Source organism: Nerophis lumbriciformis, linkage group LG06 (genome assembly GCF_033978685.3).
Source record: "Nerophis lumbriciformis linkage group LG06, RoL_Nlum_v2.1, whole genome shotgun sequence".
In the NCBI taxonomy this organism is placed as follows: Eukaryota; Metazoa; Chordata; class Actinopteri; order Syngnathiformes; family Syngnathidae; genus Nerophis; species Nerophis lumbriciformis.
In genome coordinates, this window is record NC_084553.2 from 8068306 (window position 1) to 8091312 (window position 23007).

The 23007-nt window shown below is 33.5% G+C and overlaps 1 protein-coding gene and 4 non-coding genes across 10 annotated transcripts in view; 3 read left to right on the forward strand and 2 right to left on the reverse strand.

Annotated features, from left to right (window-relative positions):
• Window positions 1-22799, forward strand: part of slc7a6 (solute carrier family 7 member 6) — a 63753-nt gene extending 40954 nt beyond the window's left edge. For all 6 annotated transcript variants that reach the window (XM_061963672.1, XM_061963675.1, XM_061963674.1 and 3 more), the window contains 2 exons: window positions 15501-15684; window positions 22333-22799. In XM_061963672.1, the coding sequence (XP_061819656.1) occupies window positions 15501-15684; window positions 22333-22462 (314 nt within the window). In that variant the 3' untranslated portion in view covers window positions 22463-22799. The remainder of the gene's footprint in view (window positions 1-15500; window positions 15685-22332) is intronic.
• LOC133608972 (U5 spliceosomal RNA) lies at window positions 3416-3527 on the forward strand. Its single transcript, XR_009815654.1, has one exon. It is a non-coding gene; the product is annotated as a U5 spliceosomal RNA (small nuclear RNA).
• Window positions 5825-5938, reverse strand: LOC133608969 (U5 spliceosomal RNA). Its single transcript, XR_009815651.1, has one exon. It is a non-coding gene; the product is annotated as a U5 spliceosomal RNA (small nuclear RNA).
• LOC133608984 (U5 spliceosomal RNA) lies at window positions 7432-7545 on the reverse strand. The gene has a single exon (XR_009815666.1). It is a non-coding gene; the product is annotated as a U5 spliceosomal RNA (small nuclear RNA).
• LOC133608985 (U5 spliceosomal RNA) lies at window positions 10064-10177 on the forward strand. The gene has a single exon (XR_009815667.1). It is a non-coding gene; the product is annotated as a U5 spliceosomal RNA (small nuclear RNA).
• Window positions 22800-23007: the final 208 nt, after the last annotated feature.

The window sequence follows — 23007 nt, forward strand, 5'->3', positions numbered from 1 at the left end:
TGTTTTTCTCCAATGTAAGAATAAAATAAAATGAATAATAATGTTACGATTGTGTAATTGCATAACCTAGTGTGTCAAAAAGTATACCTCTATGAAAATATTCATATTCAGTTAAATATTTAGCGTTAATTATTGTGGTTGTTGTCATTTTTTTTAAAATAATTCTTAAGTTAGTATTGTTGTATTTTTTTTTAGTTAACTAACTAAACATGGTTTATATTTTCGGTATATCTTATTTTTATTTCAAGCGCTTCTAATATTTCAGATCAGGGCTGTCTAAACTTTTCTGCCACATACTAAAAAGTATGGGGGGGGCATTTTATTATATAAAAAATTTTTTAAATGCTAAAAACAAATATTATATACATTTAAAGACACGACTTTGTGCTATAAATGACTACATATATTAGTTTAAAATGTCAGCTTTGTGTCTTTAAATTCCAATTGTTTGCTCTTTTTTCCTTTCAAATTAACTATTGTTTTTTTTTTTTTTTAGATGGATACGATAGATCCGACAGATATACTTTGTAACGTGCCTGCTAAAATGTCATTAAATGTGTATTATCAAATAACATATCTATTTTTAAAAAAAACAACACTAAAACAATTGGAATTTAATGAGAAAAAGCCGACATTTTTAAACTCATTAGTAATATACTTAGTCACCTATTACACAAGTTTTGTTTTTAAATATATTCTTTTAGCTCTTAAAAAAACATTACTCTTTTACACTGGGGGCCACATCGCTGTTATGTAACCTTGAATTCTATATAATTATACATTTATATGGATTCATCGCATTACATTATACCATTGTCTATGCATTTTAATGTTACCTAGTGTATTTGTTTTGTACATAACTTGTAAAAAAATGTCTTTAGATTTTGCAGTAAAAAATAACTGGCAGCTTATTATAAAATTCATTGTGTGTTTTTTTTACAGCATATTACTGTCAATTAAAGCAACGGTACTATAGTTTTTTTTACAGTAAAATTCTAGCAACTGAGCTGCCAGTTTTTTTACTGTAAAATATATTGTCATTTTCACAGTGACTGACTAATAAATGTGTTGGAATATAACAAATAAATAACACCAAGGTGCATATTGATATATGTTTTTGTATTATAGGTGACTAAGTATATTATTAGTCATTATTAGTTAGAACATTTCAGCTTTTTCTTATTACATACCGATTTTTTGGCTCTTTTTTATTAAAATGTACTGTTGTTTTTATCCGATGTAAGAATAAAATAAAATGAATAATAATGTTACGATTGTGTAACTGCATAACCTAGTGTGTCAAAAAGTATACCTCTATAAAAATATTCATATTCAGTTAAATATTTAGCATTAATTATTGTGGTTGTTGTCTTTTAAAAAAAATAATTCATAAGTTAGTATTGTTGTATTTTTTGAATTAACTAAATAAACATGGTTTATATTTTCGGTATATCTTATTTTTATTTCAAGCGCTTCTAATATTTCAGATCAGGGCTGTCTAAAAAAAGTGTGTTTTTTTTTCTACATAACTTGTAAAAAAATGTCTTTAGATTTTGCAGTAAAAAAAAACTGGCAGCGTAGTCACAATTTTATTATACAATTAATTGTGGGGGTTTTTTTTACAGCATATTACTGTCAATTAAAGTAACGGTACTATAGTTGTTGTTTTTACAGTAAAATTCTAGCAACTGAGCTGCCAGTTTTTTACTGTAAAATATATTGTCATTTTCACAGTGACTGACTAATAAATGTGTTGGAATATAACAAAGAAATAACACCAAGGGGCATATTGATATATGTTTTTGTATTATAGGTGACTAAGTATATTATTAGTCATTATTAGTTAGAACATTTCAGCTTTTTCTCATTACATACCGATTTTTTGGCTCTTTTTTTCTTAAAATGTATTGTTGTTTTTATCCGAAGTAAGAATAAAATAAAATGAATAATAATGTTACGATTGTGTAACTGCATAACCTAGTGTGTCAAAAAGTATACCTCTATGAAAATATTCATATTCAGTTAAATATTTAGCATTAATTATTGTGGTTGTTGTCATTTTTTTTTAAATAATTCTTAAGTTAGTATTGTTGTATTTTTTGAATTAACTAACTAAACATGGTTTATATTTTCGGTATATCTTATTTTTATTTCAAGTGCTTCTAATATTTCAGATCAGGGCTGTGTAAACTTTTTTGCCACATACTGAAAAGTATGGGGGGGGAATTTTATTACATAAATATTTTTTTAAATGCTAAAAACAAATATTATATACATTTAAAGACACAACTTTGTGCTATAAATGACTACATATATTAGTTTAAAATGTCAGCTTTGTGTCTTTAAATTACAATTATTTGCTCTTTTTTCCTTACAAATTAACTATTGTTTTTTTTTTTTAGATAGATACGTTATTCTTTGAAAAGACTCTACTTCTTTAATTTTAGCAGACAGGTATATTTGCACTAAATTATCGCCGATATCAGCCTCAATCTTTCTTAGTATCGTATAGAAAATGAGTGGTATCACACAGTTTATCAAGCATTTAAAAAATCTGGAATGGCGATACAGAGTGTCGATACCGTGCCTATTTTCACAGCTACACGACGTTACTGATTTAAATGTTTTGTATAAAAAGTGCTTACATGGAAGTAAAAGGGAAAATAATACAAACATGAACAAGGGGTAGATTTAAAAAAAAAAAAATCAGGGAGTAATATCGCCACATTTTGAACAACTTTCATTTAAATTGTCATTGCAATTATTGACGCACGGGGGCGCCATTGACTCCCATCGTTTCAGGTTTTAATTTATTTTGTAAAATGTGGATTTTTTTTAATACTGTAACTTAGATCTATATCTAGTTATCTTGCTTTTCACCCCACTCGAAACGTTCAAAAAACTACACTTACCGATCTTGATATAAGACATGTCAACATATTAAACATCAACATTATCAATACGTAAAAGTTAACTTCACAACACGTCGATGTGCCTCTTGCGTCAACAACAGGATGTCCAACGATCTTCAAAATAAAAGTTCAACATCATGGGAGGAAATACCAAAATAAAGCCGTTATGTGTTAAAGAAACAAATATGAAGTGAAGCCAAAACAGATTATTTATTGTCGTTATATGTTACACTACTTGTTATATAGAACGTCTATTTTAAATGACAGCGTGTTGTATGTAATTCCCAGAATCCTTTGCGTGCAACCCACCAAATAGTGAACTAAAGCTAGAAGACAGGCGGCTAAAATGTGTTGATATATTTAAGGTGGCACTGCGTTGTCTGTGAATGTGATTGGATGTCATCAGTTGTTGTTGGTTAATTAAAGTGTGCCACCTTAAGACCGTGTGTTACCTCGGTGTGGCTGGGAATGTCCTTGGCCACAGTACGTTTCCACGGCAGATCACTCTTGTTTCTCTTCAGATCGCATAAATCTTTCGCCTTTTACTAAAGATTTCCGTGGGGAGGAACAACAACATTATAACTCAATTTTTTGATGCCCTGCGAAAGCGGGGCTTCTCTATCTTGTTAAAAACAATATCAAAAATGGTCACAGTTGCATAAGTGAGGCGATCGACATTAAGTATCACCAGTCAGAATTGACATGCTTAAATAACTAGTGATGTACGATACTTACTTGATATCGGCGATACCGATATACTTTGTAACGTGCCTGCTAAAATGTCATTAAATGTGTATTATCAAATAACATATCTATTTTTAAAACAACAACGGTAAAACAATTGGAATTTAATGAGAAAAAGCCGACATTTTTAAACTCATTAGTAATATACTTAGTCACCTATTACACAAGTTTTGTTTTTAAATATATTCTTTTAGCTTTTAAAAAAAAACACTCTTTTTCACTGGGGGCCACATCGCTGTTATGTAACCTTGAATACTATATAATTATACATTTATATGGATTCATCGCATTACATTATACCATTGCCTATGCATTTTAATGTTACCTAGTGTATTTTTTTTGTACATAACTTGTAAAAAAATGTCTTTAGATTTTGCAGTAAAAAATAACTGGCAGCTTATTATAAAATTAATTGTGTGTTTTTTTACAGCATATTACTGTCAATTAAAGTAACGGTACTATAGTTGTTTTTTTTACAGTAAAATTCTAGCAACTGAGCTGTCAGTTTTTTACTGTAAAATATATTGTCATTTTCACAGTGACTGACTAATAAATGTGTTATAACAAAGAAATAACACCAAGGGGCATATTGATATATGTTTTTGTATTATAGGTGACTAAGTATATTATTAGTCAATATTAGTTAGAACATTTCAGCTTTTTCTTATTACATACCGATTTTTTGGCTCTTTTTTATTAAAATGTACTGTTGTTTTTATCCGATGTAAGAATAAAATAAAATAAATAATGTTACGATTGTGTAATTGCATAACCTAGTGTGTCAAAAAGTATACCTCTACGGAAATATTCATATTCAGTTAAATATTTAGCATTAATTATTGTGGTTGTTGTCATTTTTTTTTAAATAATTCATAAGTTAGTATTGTTGTATTTTTTTGAATTAACTAACTAAACATGGTTTATATTTTCGGTATATTTTATTTTTATTTCAAGTGCTTCTAATATTTCAGATCAGGGCTGTCTAAAAAAGTGTATTTTTTTTTCTACATAACTTATAAAAAAATGTCTTTAGATTTTGCAGTAAAAAAAAACTGTCAGCTTAGTCACAATTTTATTATACAATTCATTGTGGGTTTTTTTTTTTTTTTACAGCATATTACTGTCAATTAAAGCAACGGTACTATAGTTTTTTTTACAGTAAAATTCTAGCAACTGAGCTGTCAGTTTTTTACTGTAAAATATATTGTCATTTTCACAGTGACTGACTAACAAACATGTTGGAATATAACAAAGAAATAAAAACAACAAATGTTTTCCACCAAAGGGGCATATTGATATAGGTTTTTGTATTATAGGTGACTAAGTATTTTCTTATTAATTATTAGTTAGAACATTTCCGCTTTTTCTCATTACATACCGATTTTTTGGCTCTTTTTTTATTAAAATGTACTGTTGTTTTTCTCCGATGTAAGAATAAAATAAAATGAATAATAATGTTACGGTTGTGTAATTGCATAACCTAGTGTGTCAAAAAGTATACCTCTATGAAAATATTCATATACAGTTAAATATCTAGCATTAATTAGTGTGGTTGTTGTCATTTAAAAAAAATAATTCATAAGTTAGTATTGTTGTATTTTTTTGAATTAACTAACTAAACATGGTTTATATTTTCGGTATATTTTATTTTTATTTCAAGCGCTTCTAATATTTCAGATCAGGGCTGTCTAAACTTTTTTGCCACATACTGAAAAGTATGGGGGGGGCATTTTATTATATACATATTTTTTTAAATGCTAAAAACAAATATTATATACATTTAAAGACACAACTTTGTGCTATAAATGACTACGTATATTAGTTTAAAATGTCAGCTTTGTGTCTTTAAATTACAATTGTTTGCTCTTTTTTCCTTACAAATTAACTATTGTTTTTTGTTTTTTTTTAGACAGATACGTTATTCTTTGAAAAGACTCTACTTCTTTAATTTTAGCAGACAGGTATATTTGCACTAAATTATCGCCGATATCAGCCTCAATCTTTCTTAGTATCGTATAGAAAATGAGTGGTATCATACAGTTTATCAAGCATTTAAAAAATCTGGAATGGCGATACAGAGTGTCGATACCGTGCCTATATTCACAGGTACACGACGTTACTGACATGCGCAGTGTGAATATTCAATATTATTTTATACAGATTAGAGAAGCCCCGCTTTCGCAGGGCATCAAAAAATTGAGTTATACTCTTGTTGTTCCTCCCCACGGAAATCTTTAGTAAAAGGCGAAAGATTTAAGCGAACTGAAGAGAAACAAGAGTGATCTGCCGTGGAAACGTACTGTGGCCAAGGACATTCCCAGCCACACCGAGGTAACACACGGTCTTAAGGTGGCACACTTTAATTAACCAACAACAACTGATGACATCCAATCACATTCACAGACAACGCAGTGCCACCTTAAAAATATCAACACATTTTAGCCGCCTGTCTTCTAGCTTTAGTCACCTATTACACAAGTTTTGTTTTTAAATATATTCTTTTAGCTTTTAAAAAAAAAACATTACTCTTTTACACTGGGGGCCACATCGCTGTTATGTAACCTTGAATACTATATAATTATACATTTATATGGATTCATCGCATTACATTATACCATTGTCTATGCATTTTAATGTTACCTAGTGTATTTTTTTTGTACATAACTTGTAAAAAAATGTCTTTAGATTTTGCAGTAAAAAATAACCGGCAGCTTATTATAAAATTCATTGTGTGTTTTTTTTACAGCATATTACTGTCAATTAAAGTAACGGTACTATAGTTGTTTTTTTTACAGTAAAATTCTAGCAACTGAGCTGCCAGTTTTTTACTGTAAAATATATTGTCATTTTCACAGTGACTGACTAATAAATGTGTTGGAATATAACAAATAAATAACACCAAGGGGCATATTGATATATGTTTTTGTATTATAGGTGACTAAGTATATTATTAGTCATTATTAGTTAGAACATTTCAGCTTTTTTTTATCACATACCGATTTTTTGGCTCTTTTTTTCTTAAAATGTACTGTTGTTTTTATCCGATGTAAGAATAAAATAAAATGAATAATAATGTTACGATTGTGTAACTGCATAACCTAGTGTGTCAAAAAGTATACCTCTACGAAAATATTCACATTCAGTTAAATATTTAGCATTAATTATTGTGGTTGTTGTCATTTTTTTTAAATAATTCTTAAATTAGTATTGTTGTATTTTTTGAATTAACTAACTAAACATGGTTTATATTTTCGGTATATTTTTATTTCAAGTGCTTCTAATATTTCAGATCAGGGCTGTCTAAACTTTTCTGCCACATACTAAAAAGTATGGGGGGGCATTTTATTATATAAATATTTTTTTAAACGCTAAAAACAAATATTATATACATTTAAAGACACAACTTTGTGTTATAAATGACTACGTATATTAGTTTAAAATGTCAGCTTTGTGTCTTTAAATTACAATTGTTTGCTCTTTTTTCCTTACAAATTAACTATTGTTTTTTTTTTTTTAGATAGATACGTTATTCTTTGAAAAGACTACTGCTTTAATTTTAGCAGGCAGGTATATTTGCACTAAATTATCGCCGATATCAGCCTAAATCTTTCTTAGTATCGTATAGAAAATGAGTGGTATCACACAGTTTATTAAGCAGTTAAAACAGTCTGGAATGGCGATACAGAGTGTCGATACCGTGCCCATTTTCACAGCTACACGATGTTACTGACATGCGCAGTGTGGATAATCGGTATTATTTTAAACAGAATAGAGAAGCCCCGCTTTCGCAGGGCATCAAAAAATTGAGTTATACTCTTGTTGTTCCTCCCCACGGAAATCTTTAGTAAAAGGCGAAAGATTTATGCGATCTGAAGAGAAACAAGAGTGATCTGCCGTGGAAACGTACTGTGGCCAAGGACATTCCCAGCCACACCGAGGTAACACACGGTCTTAAGGTGGCACACTTTAATTAACCAACAACAACTGATGACATCCAATCACATTCACAGACAACGCAGTGCCACCTTAAATATATCAACACATTTTAGCCGCCTGTCTTCTAGCTTTAGTTCACTATTTGGTGGGTTGCACGCAAAGGATTCTGGGAATTACATACAACACGCTTTCATTTAAAATAGACGTTCAATATAACAAGTAGTGTAACATAAAACGAGAATAAATCATCTGTTTTGGCTTCACTTCATATTTGTTTTTTAACACATAACGGCTTTATTTTGGTATTTCCTCCCATGATGTTGAGCTTTTATTTTGAAGAGGCACATCTACGGGAGTCATGTGTTGTGAAGTTAACTTTTGGGGTTTCAATGGCATTTACTTATTGATAATGCTGATGTTAAGTATGTGGAAATGTCTTATATCAAGGTCGGTACGTGTCATTTTTAGGACGTTTTTGAGTGGACATAGATTTAATTGCCAGTAAATCCCTTGTATTGAAAAATAAATTAAAACATTTAACGATGGGAGTCAATGGCGCCCCCGTGCGTCAATAATTGCAATGACAGAAGAGTGAAAGTTGTTAAAAATGTGACGAATGTACTCCCAAATGTTTTTATATTGTCTATGAAATGTTCCCTTTTACTTCAAAGTAAGCTATTTTTATACAAATAATTTAAATATCCCAGAATATGACGTCGTAAAAATAAATAATAATAAGGTAGTTAAGTTTAAAAAGTTAAGTACCAATGATTAATTTTGTCCTCTGCATTTGACCCATCCCCTTGTTCAACCCCCTGGGAGGTGGAGGGGAGCAGTGGGCAGCAGCCGTGCCGCGCCCGGGAATCGTTTTGTTGGTGCCTTAACCCATACTTGCCAACCTTGAGACCTCCGATTTCGGGAGGTGGGGGTGGGGGCGGGGGGCGTGGTTGGGGGCGTGGTTAAGATATATATATATATATATATATATAAGAAATACTTGACTTTCAGTGAATTCTAGCTATATATATATAACTCCCCACCCCCCACTCAACACTAACTGCTGATTAATCTGAGGGATTGTACTATCTAGTCCTATGAGCTCAACTATATATATATATATATATATATATATATATATATATATATATATATATATATATATATAAAATAAATACTTGAATTTCAGTGTTCATTTACAAACTACAACTCACAAACACTTTAGAGTTAGGCTCCACCATCAGAATGTGTACTTAAACTTAAAAAGATCACATGGATATTATTCAGTGAGTCGATTCACCAAAACTAACCTGTTATACAGGAGGAAAAAGCACACAGGACGTTTCAATTGTTCACAGACTGGTCGCGCTCATCAGAATGACAAGACACTTCCGGTCTGCAGGTGATAGCATTCAATTGGGAAGAAACGTCCTACTGCCCTCTACTGACCAATGTGAATACTGATAAATGTGTAATGACAGCTCCAAAAACAAATTCAAACCACAAAATAAAATAAATAAATCAACACAAAAATGTGACACATTATGGGTGGGTCACATATGCATGTACAGTAGATGGCAGTATTGTCCTGTTTAAAAGTGTCACAACATTGCTGTTTACGGCAGACCAACTGCTTTACGGTAGACACTGTTGATGTGTGTTGTCAATACGTCACTCGGGTCCGCCTGAATTTCGGGAGTTTTTCGGGAGAAAATCCGGTAGGGTTGGCAAGTATGCCTTAACCCCCAATTCCAACCCTTGGTGCTGAGTGCCAAGCAGGGAGGCAATGGGTCCCATTCTTAAAGTCTTTGGTATGACTCGGCAGGGATTTGAACTCCAACCTCCCGATCTCAGGGCGGGACACTAGGTAGCGACCGCATGGTTGTTACCTTGCTTTTGACCTTTTCAATAACTACACTTCCCGACCTTCGTATAAGACATGTCAACATACTTAACATCAGCATTATCAATAAGTAAATACCATTTAAACCACAATAATTATATATATCTTGTGTCAACCACGGCATGTCCGCCGAGCTTCAAAATAAAAGCTCAACATCGTGGCAGGAAATACCAAAACAAAGCCGTTATGTGTTCAAAAATAAATATGGAGTGAAGCCAAAAAAAATATTACAACATGTGGGTTTTGCTGAAATCAACATATAAATATAAACATGTATATGTTTTCTCGTTTTATGTTACACTACTTGCTATATAGCGCGTCTATTTTAAATGACAAGCGTGTTGTGTGTAATTCCCAGAATCCTTTGCGTCCAACCCACCAAATAGTGAACTAAAGCTAGAAGACAGGCGGCTAAAATGTGTTGATATATTTAAGGTGGCACTGCGTTGTCTGTGAATGTGATTGGATGTCATCAGTTGTTGTTGGTTAATTAAAGTGTGCCACCTTAAGACCGTGTGTTACCTCGGTGTGGCTGGGAATGTCCTTGGCCACAGTACGTTTCCACGGCAGATCACTCTTGTTTCTCTTCAGATCGCATAAATCTTTCGCCTTTTACTAAAGATTTCCGTGGGGAGGAACAACAAGAGTATAGCTCAATTTTTTGATGCCCTGCGAAAGCGGGGCTTCTCTATCTTGTTAAAAACAATATATTACGTCACCGATCATTAAAAGGGCGATGTGGCATTTGCCTGCGCAAGATGAATTATAATCGACTCGGTATCACTAGTTCCATACAATATTGTTGTGCGATACCTCTGGTTTAAGGTTCAGACTGTTATCGATGATACCGATTCGACACAGATACTTTGCGCGAATATACTTAACGCAGGGGTCAGCAACCCAAAATGTTGAAAGAGCCATATTGGACCAAAAATACAAAAACAAATCTGTCTGGAGCCGCAAAAAACTAAAAGCCATATTACATACAGATAGTGTGTCATGAGATGTAAATTGAATTAAGAGGACTTAAAGGAAACTAAATGAGCTCAAATATAGCTACAAATGAGGCATAATGATGCAATATGTACATATAGCTAGCCTAAATAGCATGTTAGCATCGATTAGCTTGCAGTCATGCAGTGACCAAATATGTCTGATTAGCACTCCACACAAGTCAATAACATCAACAAAACTCACCTTTCATGCACAACGTTAAAAGTTTGGTGGACAAAATGAGACAGAAAAAGAAGTGGCATAAAACACGTCCTAGAAAGTCGCAGAAAGATATACATGTAAACAAACTACGGTGAGTTCAAGGACCCCCAAAATTAGTAGGACAAAACGGCGCTCGCCAAATACTTGAATCAGTGAAGCATGTTTAATATAAACAGTGTGCTTTATAACAATTAGGAAGGTTTGTGTCATGTTTGTCCTCCTACAGAAACCATATTAAAACAAAAAATATATATTTTTCCCCTCATCTTTTTCCATTTTTCGTACATTTTTGAAAAAGCTCCAGAGAGCCACTAGGGCGGCGCTAAAGAGCCGCCGGTTGCCGACCCCTGACCTAACGTGTATTATCAAATAAGAACATAAACATATTTAAAAAAATAGAATGAAGAGCAAAAAACTTAGAATTTAATAACAAAAAACGGACAAGTTTAAACTAATATATTTTGTCCCTTATAACACAACGTTTTGTATTTAAATATATATATATGTTTTAAGCACTTTTGAAAAAAATAAAACATATCAAAATGGCCTAAAGTATTAAAAGTTTTCATAATAAAATATACTTAAGATATAAACAAAGATTAGTTAGTTAATACAAAAAATGTAATAATATTAACTTGTACACTAATTTGAAAAATGACAACAACCATAATATAAACACTGTTAAAAGATGTACCTGATCATTCATATTTTTGTACAGGCAGAAATGTTGACACACTAGTTTATGCACTTAATCGATTTTTACTCCAAACCTGAACTCTATTTAAAACGTAAAGGGATTCTTGTTCCGTCAAAACAAGAACCAGGTTGGTTTTTAACGATATCACAGTCCGAGAAGCTTCAGGTCGTTGAGGTCATATGTTAAATCAGTACATGTTTCTAGTCGGCGCTTTTGCCGTCACAACTTCCAACCTAAAAGGGATTTTTGTTCAGTCAAAGCAAGAACCCAGTCAATTTGGAATGGTTTTACCAGTTGAAAAGCTTCAGGTTGTTGATCATACGTCAAAATCAGGACATGTTTTCTAGGCAGCATTCTAGCCATCACAATTATTAATCGATTTTTACTCCCAACCTGAACTTTATTTAAAACGTAAAGGGATTCTTGTTCCGTCAAATAAGAACCCATTTGTTTTTTATCTATATCACTGTCCAGGAAGCTTTAGGTCCCTGAGGTCATATGTCAAATCAGTGCATGTTTCTAGTCGGCGCTTTTGCCGTCACAACTTCCAACCTAAAAGGGATTTTTGTTCAGTCAAAGCAAGAACCCAGTCGATTTTGGATGATTTTACCGTTTCAAAATTTTCAGGATGTTGAGGTCGCCGGTCAAAATCAGTCCATGTTTTCTAGGCAGCATTCTAGCCATCGCAATTATTAATCAATTTTTACTCCCAACCTGAACTCTATTTAAAACGTAAAGGGATTCTTGTTCTGTCAAAACAAGAACCCAGTTGGTTTTTAACAATACCACACTCCAAGAAGCTTCAGGTCGTTGAGGTCATATGTCAAATCAGTACATGTTTCTAATCAGCGCTCTTGCCGTCACAACTTCAAACCTAAAAGGGATTTTTGTTCAGTCAAAGCAAGAACCAAGTTGATTTTGAATGAGTTTACCGTTTAAAAATCTTCAGGATGTTGATGTCATTGGTGAAAATCAGGACATGTTTTCAAGGCAGCGTTCTAGCCATCGTAATTATTAATCAATTTTTACTCTCGACCTGAACTCTATTTAAAACGTAAAGGGATTCTTGTTTCGGCAAACAAGAACCCATTTGTTTTTTTAATCTATATAACTGTCCAGGAAGCTTTAGGTCGCTGAGGTCACAGGTCAACTCAGAACAAGTTTTTAGTCTGCGCTTTTGCCGTCGCAACTTCAAACCTAAAAGGGATTTTTGTTCGATCAAAGCAAGAACCCTGTTGATTTGGAATGGTTTGACCAGTTGAAAAGCTTCAGGTTGTTGAGGTCATACGTCAAAATGTTTTCTAGGCAGCATTCTAGCCATCGCAATTTTAATAAATTTTTACTCCCAACCTGAACTCTATTTAAAACGTAAAGGGATTCTTGTTTCGGCAAACAAGAACCCATTTGTTTTTTTAATCTATATCACTGTCCAGGAAGCTTTAGGTCGCTGAGGTCACAGGTCAACTCAGAACAAGTTTTTAGTCGGCGCTCTTGCCGTCGCAACTTCAAACCTAAAAGGGATTTTTGTTCAGTCAAAGCAAGAACCCAGTCAATTTTGAATGATTTTACTGTTTGAAAATTTTCAGGATGTTGAGGTCGCAGGTCAAAATCAGTCCATGTTTTCTAGGCAGCATTCTAGCCATCGCAATTATTAATCGATTTTTACTCCAAACCTGAGCTCTATTTAAAACGTAAAGGGATTCTTGTTCCGTCAAAACAAGAACCAGGTTGGTTTTTAACAATATCACAGTCCAAGAAGCTTCAGGTCGTTGGGGTCATATGTTAAATCAGTACATGTTTCTAGTCGGCGCTTTTGCCGTCACAACTTCAAACCTAAAAGGGATTTTTGTTCAGTCAAAGCAAGAACCCAGTCGATTTGGAATGATTTTACCGTTTGAAAATCTTCAGGATGTTGAGGTCATTGGTCAAAATCAGGACATGTTTTCTAGGCAGCATTCTAGCCATCGCAATTACTAATCGATTTTTACTCCCAACCTGAACTCTATTTAAAACGTAAAGGGATTCTTGTTCTGTCAAAACAAGAACCCAGTTGGTTTTTAACAATATCACACTCCAAGAAACTTCAGGTCGTTGAGGTCATATGTCAAATCAGTACATGTTTCTAGTCGGTGCTTTTGCCGTCACAACTTCAAACCTAAAAGGGATTTTGGTTCAGTCAAAGCAAGAACCCAGTCGATTTTGAATGATTTTACCGTTTAAAAATCTTCAGGATGTTGAGGTCGCCGGTCAAAATCAGTCCATGTTTTCTAGGCAGCATTCTAGCCATCGCAATTACTAATCAATTTTTACTCCCGACCTGAACTCTTATTTAAAACGTAAAGGGATTCTTGTTCTGTCAAAACAAGAACCCAGTTGGTTTTTAACAATATCACACTCCAAGAAGCTTCAGGTCATTGAGGTCATATGTCAAATCAGTACATGTTTCTAGTCGGCGCTTTTGCCGTCACAACTTCAAACCTAAAAGGGATTTTTGTTCAGTCAAAGCAAGAACCAAGTCGATTTTGAATTATTTTACCGTTTAAAAATCTTCAGGATGTTGATGTCATTGGTGAAAATCAGGACATGTTTTCTAGGCAGCGTTCTAGCCATCGCAATTATTAATACATTTTTACTCCAGACCTGAACTTTATTTAAAACGTAACGGGATTCTTGTTTCTTCAAATAAGAACCCATTTATTTTTTTATCTATATCCCTGTCCAGGAAGCTTTAGGTCGCTGAGGTCACAGGTCAACTCAGAACAAGTTTTTAGTCGGCGCTTTTGCCGTCGCAACTTCAAACCTAAAAGGGATTTTTGTTCGGTCAAAGCAAGAACCCTGTTGATTTGGAATGGTTTGACCAGTTGAAAAGCTTCAGGTTGTTGAGGTCATATGTCAAAATGTTTTCTAGGCAGCATTCTAGCCATCGCAATTATTAATCGATTTTTACTCCCAACCTGAACTCTATTTAAAACGTAAAGGGATTCTTGTTTTGGCAAACAAGAACCCATTTGTTTTTTTTAATCTATATCACTGTCCGGGAAGCTTTAGGTCGCTGAGGTCACAGGTCAACTCAGAACAAGTTTTTAGTCGGCGCTCTTGCCGTCGCAACTTCAAACCTAAAAGGGATTTTTGTTCAGTCAAAGCAAGAACCCAGTCAATTTTGAATGATTTTACCGTTTGAAAATTTTCAGGATGTTGAGGTCGCAGGTCAAAATCAGTCCATGTTTTCTAGGCAGCATTCTAGCCATCGCAATTATTAATCGATTTTTACTCCAAACCTGAGCTCTATTTAAAACGTAAAGGGATTCTTGTTCCGTCAAAACAAGAACCAGGTTGGTTTTTAACAATATCACAGTCCAAGAAGCTTCAGGTCGTTGGGGTCATATGTTAAATCAGTACATGTTTCTAGTCGGCGCTTTTGCCGTCACAACTTCAAACCTAAAAGGGATTTTTGTTCAGTCAAAGCAAGAACCCAGTCGATTTGGAATGATTTTACCGTTTAAAAATCTTCAGGATGTTGAGGTCATTGGTCAAAATCAGGACATGTTTTCTAGGCAGCATTCTAGCCATCGCAATTATTAATCGATTTTTACTCCCAACGTGAACTATATTTAAAACGTAGAGGTCCAAACCTGCGCTCTATTTAAAACGTAAAGGGATTCTTGTTCCGTCAAAACAAGAACCAGGTTGGTTTTTAACAATATCACAGTCCAAGAAGCTTCAGGTCGTTGAGGTCATATGTTAAATTAGTACATGTTTCTAGTGGGCGCTTTTGCCGTCACAACTTCAAGCCTAAAAGGGATTTTTGTTCAGTCAAAGCAAGAACCCAGTCGATTTGGAATGGTTTTACCGTTTAAAAAGTTTCAGGTCGTTGAGGTCATATGTCAAATCATTAAGTTTCTAGTCGGCACTTTTGCCGTCACAATTTCTACGTCCATCGCTGCGCTTCAAATTCAAATACATTTTTGTTCGGTCAGAGCAAGAACCCAGTCGGTTTTGAACAATATCGCATCAACTCTGTGCATGTTTCTCGTCCGCACTCGAGCCTCCTCCAAACTCAGTGGGATGCTCGTCCCTTCTGTTTTGTTCTGCACAGCTGAGTCTCTTCTACCCGGTGGTGTTCTGCATGTGCGCCGTGTTCCTGGTGGCCGTGCCGCTCTACAGCGACACCCTCAACTCCCTGATCGGCATCGCCATCGCCCTGTCGGGCGTGCCCGTCTACTTCCTGGGCGTCTACCTGCCCGAGTCCAAGCGCCCGCCCGTCATCACCAAGCTGCTGCGTAAGTTTCCCGCCTTTTTTTTAACATTCTAAAAATGCAATCACACACAAACAACATAGAAAAAGTGGAATAAAAGAGCTAACACAAGAAAAAAGTTCTAATATCACTTTTTTTTAAACTATCATTGCTCAAAATATAATAATGAATCAAAATCAATGTTGTTATGAATTATTGACTTATTGAAGGCACATCAACTATGCCATAAAAACACACACAACATGCAATATTTTGTCATATGTGCTATGAAAAAAGGGCACAAAAACATGAAAAAAATCATAAAAATGTATAATCCACAGACAGATCTGAAGTTGATGTAAAGATTTAAGTGTTGGGGGGGGGAAAAAAAGGGGAAAAAAGTATGAGTTATTTTTACACTTGTATGAGCGGGGCCCTTTTAGATCTCCAATGATTTTAGTGGGATTTTTTTTTTTTAAAGTATCATTGCTCAAAAAATAATAATGAATCAAAATCAATGTTGTTATGAATTATTGACTTATTGAAGGCACATCAACTATTGAGTTTGAGTATTTTGTGTGTTTGCCATAAAAACACGAGAAAAAAATTCTAATATTCATAATAAAAACACACATAATATGCAATATTTTGTCATATGTGCTACGAAAAAAGGGCACAAAAACATGAAAAAAATCATAAAAACGTATAATCCACAGACAGATCTGAAGTCGATGTAAAGATTTAAGTGTTGAAAGTAAAAAAATAAATAAATTAGTATGAGTTATTTCTAACACTTGTATGAGCGGGGCCCTTTTAGATCTCCAATGATTTTAGTGAGATTTTTTTTAAAACTATCATTGCTCAAAAAATAATAATGAATCAAAATCAATGTAGTTATGAATTATTGACTTATTGAAGGCACATCAACTATTGAGTTTGAGTATTTTGTGTGTTTGCCATAAAAACACGAGAAAAAAATTATAATATTCATAATAAAAACACACATAATATGCAATATTTTGTCATACGTGCTACGAAAAAAGGGCACAAAAACATGAAAAAAAAAACCGTAAAAACGTATAATCCACAGACAGATCTGAAGTCGATGTAAAGATTTAAGTGTTGAAAGTAAAAAAATAAATAAATTAGTATGAGTTATTTCTAACACTTGTATGAGCGGGGCCCTTTTAGATCCCCAATGATTTTAGTGGGATTTTTTTTTAACTATCATTGCTCAAAAAATAATAATGAATCAAAATCAATGTTGTTATGAATTATTGACTTATTGAAGGCACATCAACTATTGAGTTTGAGTATTTTGTGTGTTTGCCATAAAAATACACACAACATGCAATATTTTGTCATATGTGCTACGAAAAAGGGGCACAAAAACATGAAAAAAATCATAAAAACTTATAATCCACAGACAGATCTGAAGTTGATGTAAAGATTTAAGTGTTGAAAGTAAAAAAGAAACAAGTATGAATTATTTTTAACACTTGTATGAACGGGGCCCTTTTAGATCCCCAATGATTTTAGTGGGATTTTTTTTTAACTATCATTGCTCAAAAAATAATAATGAATCAAAATCAATGTTGTTATGAATTATTGAGTTATTGAAGGCACATCAACTATTGAGTTTGAGTATTTTGTGTGTTTGCCATAAAAACACGAGAAAAAAATTATAATATTCATAATAAAAACACACATAATATGCAATATTTTGTCATATATGCTACGAAAAAAGGGCACAAAAACTTGAAAAAAATCGTAAAAACGTACAATCCACAGACAGATCTGAAGTCGATGTAAAGATTTAAGTGTTGAAAGTAAAAAAATAAATAAATTAGTATGAGTTATTTCTAACACTTGTATGAGCGGGGCCCTTTTAGATCTCCAATGATTTTAGTGAGATTTTTTGAAAAACTATCATTGCTCAAAAAATAATAATGAATCAAAATCAATGTAGTTATGAATTATTGACTTATTGAAGGCACATCAACTATTGAGTTTGAGTATTTAGTGTGTTTGCCATAAAAACACACATAATATGCAATATTTTGTCATATGTGCTACAAAAAAGGGGCACAAAAACATGAAAAAAATCATAAAAACTTATAATCCACAGATAGATCTGAAGTCGATGTAAAGATTTAAGTGTTGAAAGTAAAAAAGAAAAAAGTATGAGTTATTTTCAACACTTGTATGAGCGGGGCCCTTTTAGATCCCCAATGATTTTAGTGGGATTTTTTTTTAACTATCATTGCTCAAAAAATAATAATGAATCAAAATCAATGTTGTTATGAATTATTGACTTATTGAAGGCACATCAACTATTGAGTTTGAGTATTTTGTGTGTTTGCCATAAAAACATGAGAAAAAAATTATAATATTCATAATAAAAACACACATAATATGCAATATTTTGTCATATGTGCTACGAAAAAAGGGCACAAAAACATGAAAAAAATCGTAAAAACGTATAATCCACAGACAGATCTGAAGTCGATGTAAAGATTTAAGTGTTGAAAGTAAAAAAATAAATAAATTAGTATGAGTTATTTCTAACACTTGTATGAGCGGGGCCCTTTTAGATCTCCAATGATTTTAGTGAGATTTTTTTTAAAACTATCATTGCTCAAAAAATAATATTGAATCAAAATCAATGTAGTTATGAATTATTGACTTATTGAAGGCACATCAACTATTGAGTTTGAGTATTTTGTGTGTTTGCCATAAAAACACACATAATATGCAATATTTTGTCATATGTGCTACGGAAAAGGGGCACAAAAACATGAAAAAAATCATAAAAACTTATAATCCACAGACAGATCTGAAGTCGATGTAAAGATTTAAGTGTTGAAAGTAAAAAAGAAAAAAGTATGAGTTATTTTCAACACTTGTATGAGCGGGGCCCTTTTAGATCCCCAATGATTTTAGTGGGATTTTTTTTTAACTATCATTGCTCAAAAAATAATAATGAATCAAAATCAATGTTGTTATGAATTATTGACTTATTGAAGGCACATCAACTATTGAGTTTGAGTATTTTGTGTGTTTGCCATAAAAACACGAGAAAAAAATTATAATATTCATAATAAAAACACACATAATATGCAATATTTTGTCATATGTGCTACGAAAAAAGGGCACAAAAACATGAAAAAAAATCATAAAAACTTATAATCCACAGACAGATCTGAAGTCGATGTAAAGATTTAAGTGTTGAAAGTAAAAAAAAAAAAATAAGTATGAGTTATTTCTAACACTTGTATGAGCGGGGCCCTTTTAGATCTCCAATGATTTTAGTGAGATTTTTTTTTTAAACTATCATTGCTCAAAAAATAATAATGAATCAAAATCAATGTAGTTATGAATTATTGACTTATTGAAGGCACATCAACTATTGAAGTTTGAGTATTTTGTGTGTTTGCAATAAAAACACGAGAAAAAATTATATTATTCATAATAAAAACACACATAATATGCAATATTTTGTCATATGTGCTACGAAAAAAGGGCACAAAAACCTGAAAAAAATCATAAAAACTTACAATCCGCAGACAGATCTGAAGTTAATGTAAAGATTTAAGTGTTGAAAGTAAAAAAGAAAAAAGTATGAGTTATTTTTAACACTTGTATGAGCGGGGCCCTTTTAGATCCCCAATGATTTTAGTGGGATTTTTTTTTAACTATCATTGCTCAAAAAATAATAATGAATCAAAATCAATGTTGTTATGAATTATTGACTTATTGAAGGCACATCAACTATTGAGTTTGAGTATTTTGTGTGTTTGCCATAAAAACACGAGAAAAAAATTATAATATTCATAATAAAAACACACATAATATGCAATATTTTGTCATATGTGCTACGAAAAAAGGGCACAAAAACATGAAAAAAATCATAAAAACTTATAATCCACAGACAGATCTGAAGTCGATGTAAAGATTTAGGTGTTGAAAGTAAAAATAAAAAAAAAATTAGTATGAGTTATTTCTAACACTTGTATGAGCGGGGCCCTTTTAGATCTCAAATGATTTTAGTGGGATTTTTTTTTTAAGTATCATTGCTCAAAAAATAATAATGAATCAAAATCAATGTTGTTATGAATTATTGACTTATTGAAGGCACATCAACTATTGAAGTTTGAGTATTTTGTGTGTTTGCCATAAAAACACACACAATATGCAATATTTTGTCATATGTGCTACGAAAAAACGGCACAAAAACATGAAAAAAATCACAAAAACCTATAATCCACAGACAGATCTGAAGTTGATGTAAATATTTAAGTGTTGGGGGAAAAAAAAGAAAAAAAAAGTATGAGTTATTTTTACACTTGTATGAGCGGGGCCCTTTTAGATCTCAAATGATTTTAGTGGGATTTTTTTTTTAAGTATCATTGCTCAAAAAATAATAATGAATCAAAATCAATGTTGTTATGAATTATTGACTTATTGAAGGCACATCAACTATTGAGTTTGAGTATTTTGTGTGTTTGCCATAAAAACACACACAACATGCAATATTTTGTCATATGTGCTACGAAAAAGCGGCACAAAAACATGAAAAAAAAATCATATGAAAGTGGAACTTTTGCTGTGAATCGGAGCCTTAAATAGGCCAATAATTCATAACATTGATTTTGATTCATTACTTTTTTTCCCCCAGCAATGACAGTTTTAAAAGAAAAACAATATTACCATTTTATTTAAATATTACAATATTACAATTAATATTGCGACTTTCTTTTGTTACATTTTACCTGTTTGCTCTTTTATTCCACTTTTTAACGGGATTATTTAATAGTCTGCTGTTAAAAAAAATAGTTGCGGGCTGCAAAAGTCCCCCGGGGCCGCACTTTGTACACCCCTGAGATATATTTGTTTTTAACATTTTTATGACTATGACCCATATGGGTCCCCCGGGCCAAACTTCAGGTAAACCTTAACGATTAAAAAAAAATCCATATCATTGTATTTGTTTTGACAATGCAAAATATATACAGGTAAAAGCCAGTAAATTAGAATATTTTGAAAAACTTTTATTTATTTCAGTAATTGCATTCAAAAGGTATAACTTGTACATTATATTTATTCATTGCACACAGACTGATGCATTCAAATGTTTATTTCATTTAATTTTGATGATTTGAAGTGGCAACAAATGGAAATCCAAAATTCCGTGTGTCACAAAATTAGAATATTACTTAAGGCTAATACAAAAAAGGGATTTTTTAGAAATGTTGGCCAACTGAAAAGTATGAAAATGAAAAATATGAGCATGTACAATACTCAATACTTGGTTGGAGCTCCTTTTGCCTCAATTACTGCGTTAATGCGGCGTGGCATGGAGTCCATGAGTTTCTGGCACTGCTCAGGTGTTATGAGAGCCCAGGTTGCTCTGATAGTGGCCTTCAACTCTTCTGCGTTTTTGGGTCTGGCATTCTGCATCTTCCTTTTCACAATACCCCACAGATTTTCTATGGGGCTAAGGTCAGGGGAGTTGGCGGGCCAATTTAGAACAGAAATACCATGGTCCGTAAACCAGGCACGGGTAGATTTTGCGCTGTGTGCAGGCGCCAAGTCCTGTTGGAACTTGAAATCTCCATCTCCATAGAGCAGGTCAGCAGCGAGAAGCATGAAGTGCTCTAAAACTTGCTGGTAGACGGCTGCGTTGACCCTGGATCTCAGGAAACAGAGTGGACCGACACCAGCAGATGACATGGCACCCCAAACCATCACCCAACCATGCAAATTTTGCATTTCCTTTGGAAATCGAGGTCCCAGAGTCTGGAGGAAGACAGGAGAGGCACAGGATCCACGTTGCCTGAAGTCTAGTGTAAAGTTTCCACCATCAGTGATGGTTTGGGGTGCCATGTCATCTGCTGGTGTCGGTCCACTCTGTTTCCTGAGATCCAGGGTCAACGCAGCCGTCTACCAGCAAGTTTTAGAGCACTTCATGCTTCCTGCTGCTGACCTGCTCTATGGAGATGGAGATTTCAAGTTCCAACAGGACTTGGCGCCTGCACACAGCGCAAAATCTACCCGTGCCTGGTTTACGGACCATGGTATTTCTGTTCTAAATTGGCCCGCCAACTCCCCTGACCTTAGCCCCATAGAAAATCTGTGGGGTATTGTGAAAAGGAAGATGCAGAATGCCAGACCCAAAAACGCAGAAGAGTTGAAGGCCACTATCAGAGCAACCTGGGCTCTCATAACACCTGAGCAGTGCCAGAAACTCATCGACTCCATGCCACGCCGCATTAACGCAGTAATTGAGGCAAAAGGAGCTCCAACCAAGTATTGAGTATTGTACATGCTCATATTTTTCATTTTCATACTTTTCAGTTGGCCAACATTTCTAAAAATCCCTTTTTTGTATTAGCCTTAAGTAATATTCTAATTTTGTGACACACGGAATTTTGGATTTTCATTTGTTGCCACTTCAAATCATCAAAATTAAATGAAATAAACATTTGAATGCATCAGTCTGTGTGCAATGAATAAATATAATGTACAAGTTACACCTTTTGAATGCAATTACTGAAATAAATCAAGTTTTTCAAAATATTCTAATTTACTGGCTTTTACCTGTATATTTTTTTTTTTTATTGTGCTTCCAACATCAAATGTTCAAAGATCTTCTATTTGGATTGAGATGTCCTGTATGTTGTATTCCTGCAGGCTCGCTGACCCACGTGACTCAGTTCACGTGTTTCTGCGTCCTCACAGAGATGGACAAGAGCGAGTAGCGTCCCGCCCGGGTAATAAAAATATGACTATTCTTATTATTTCACTCCACACGCCTGATTAGTGCACAGCCGCTGGTCCTGCACTCTTCTTCTTCTTCTTCTTCTGTGGAGTCAAGCGGGAAGTGGAACTTTCCTGCACACTTTAATTACCTCCAAAGACCAACGAGTTGCCTTGTACAAAACAAAACAAAAACTCCTTGTGTGCTTTTCTACTTTACAGTATTGAAATATTCACCAACGTGCGGTATTTCATCGTTTTAATGCATTCAGGTAAGAGTCCACGTAAATATTTTGATGTTTTAAAAGCATGTAAATCAATTGCAGGCACAATGTATTCAGAGTGATTATTCCTTGCAATATTTATTATTACACGGCAATGTATTAAAGAGCCACTGTCTTATTGTTCATGGACTAATCGCTTCATTTGTCCAAAGTGACACCATTTAAAAATAGAATAAACTGAATATTTTTTTTTGTAAGAAACAGCACCATCTTGTGGTCAGAATTGAACTGTAAAGCATGAGATTGTCTTGGTTGACAAGACTCTGCAGCATCGCGTGGACATCGGGGGCGGTACCACTGGATTGGCAGACCGGGGTGGTGGTTC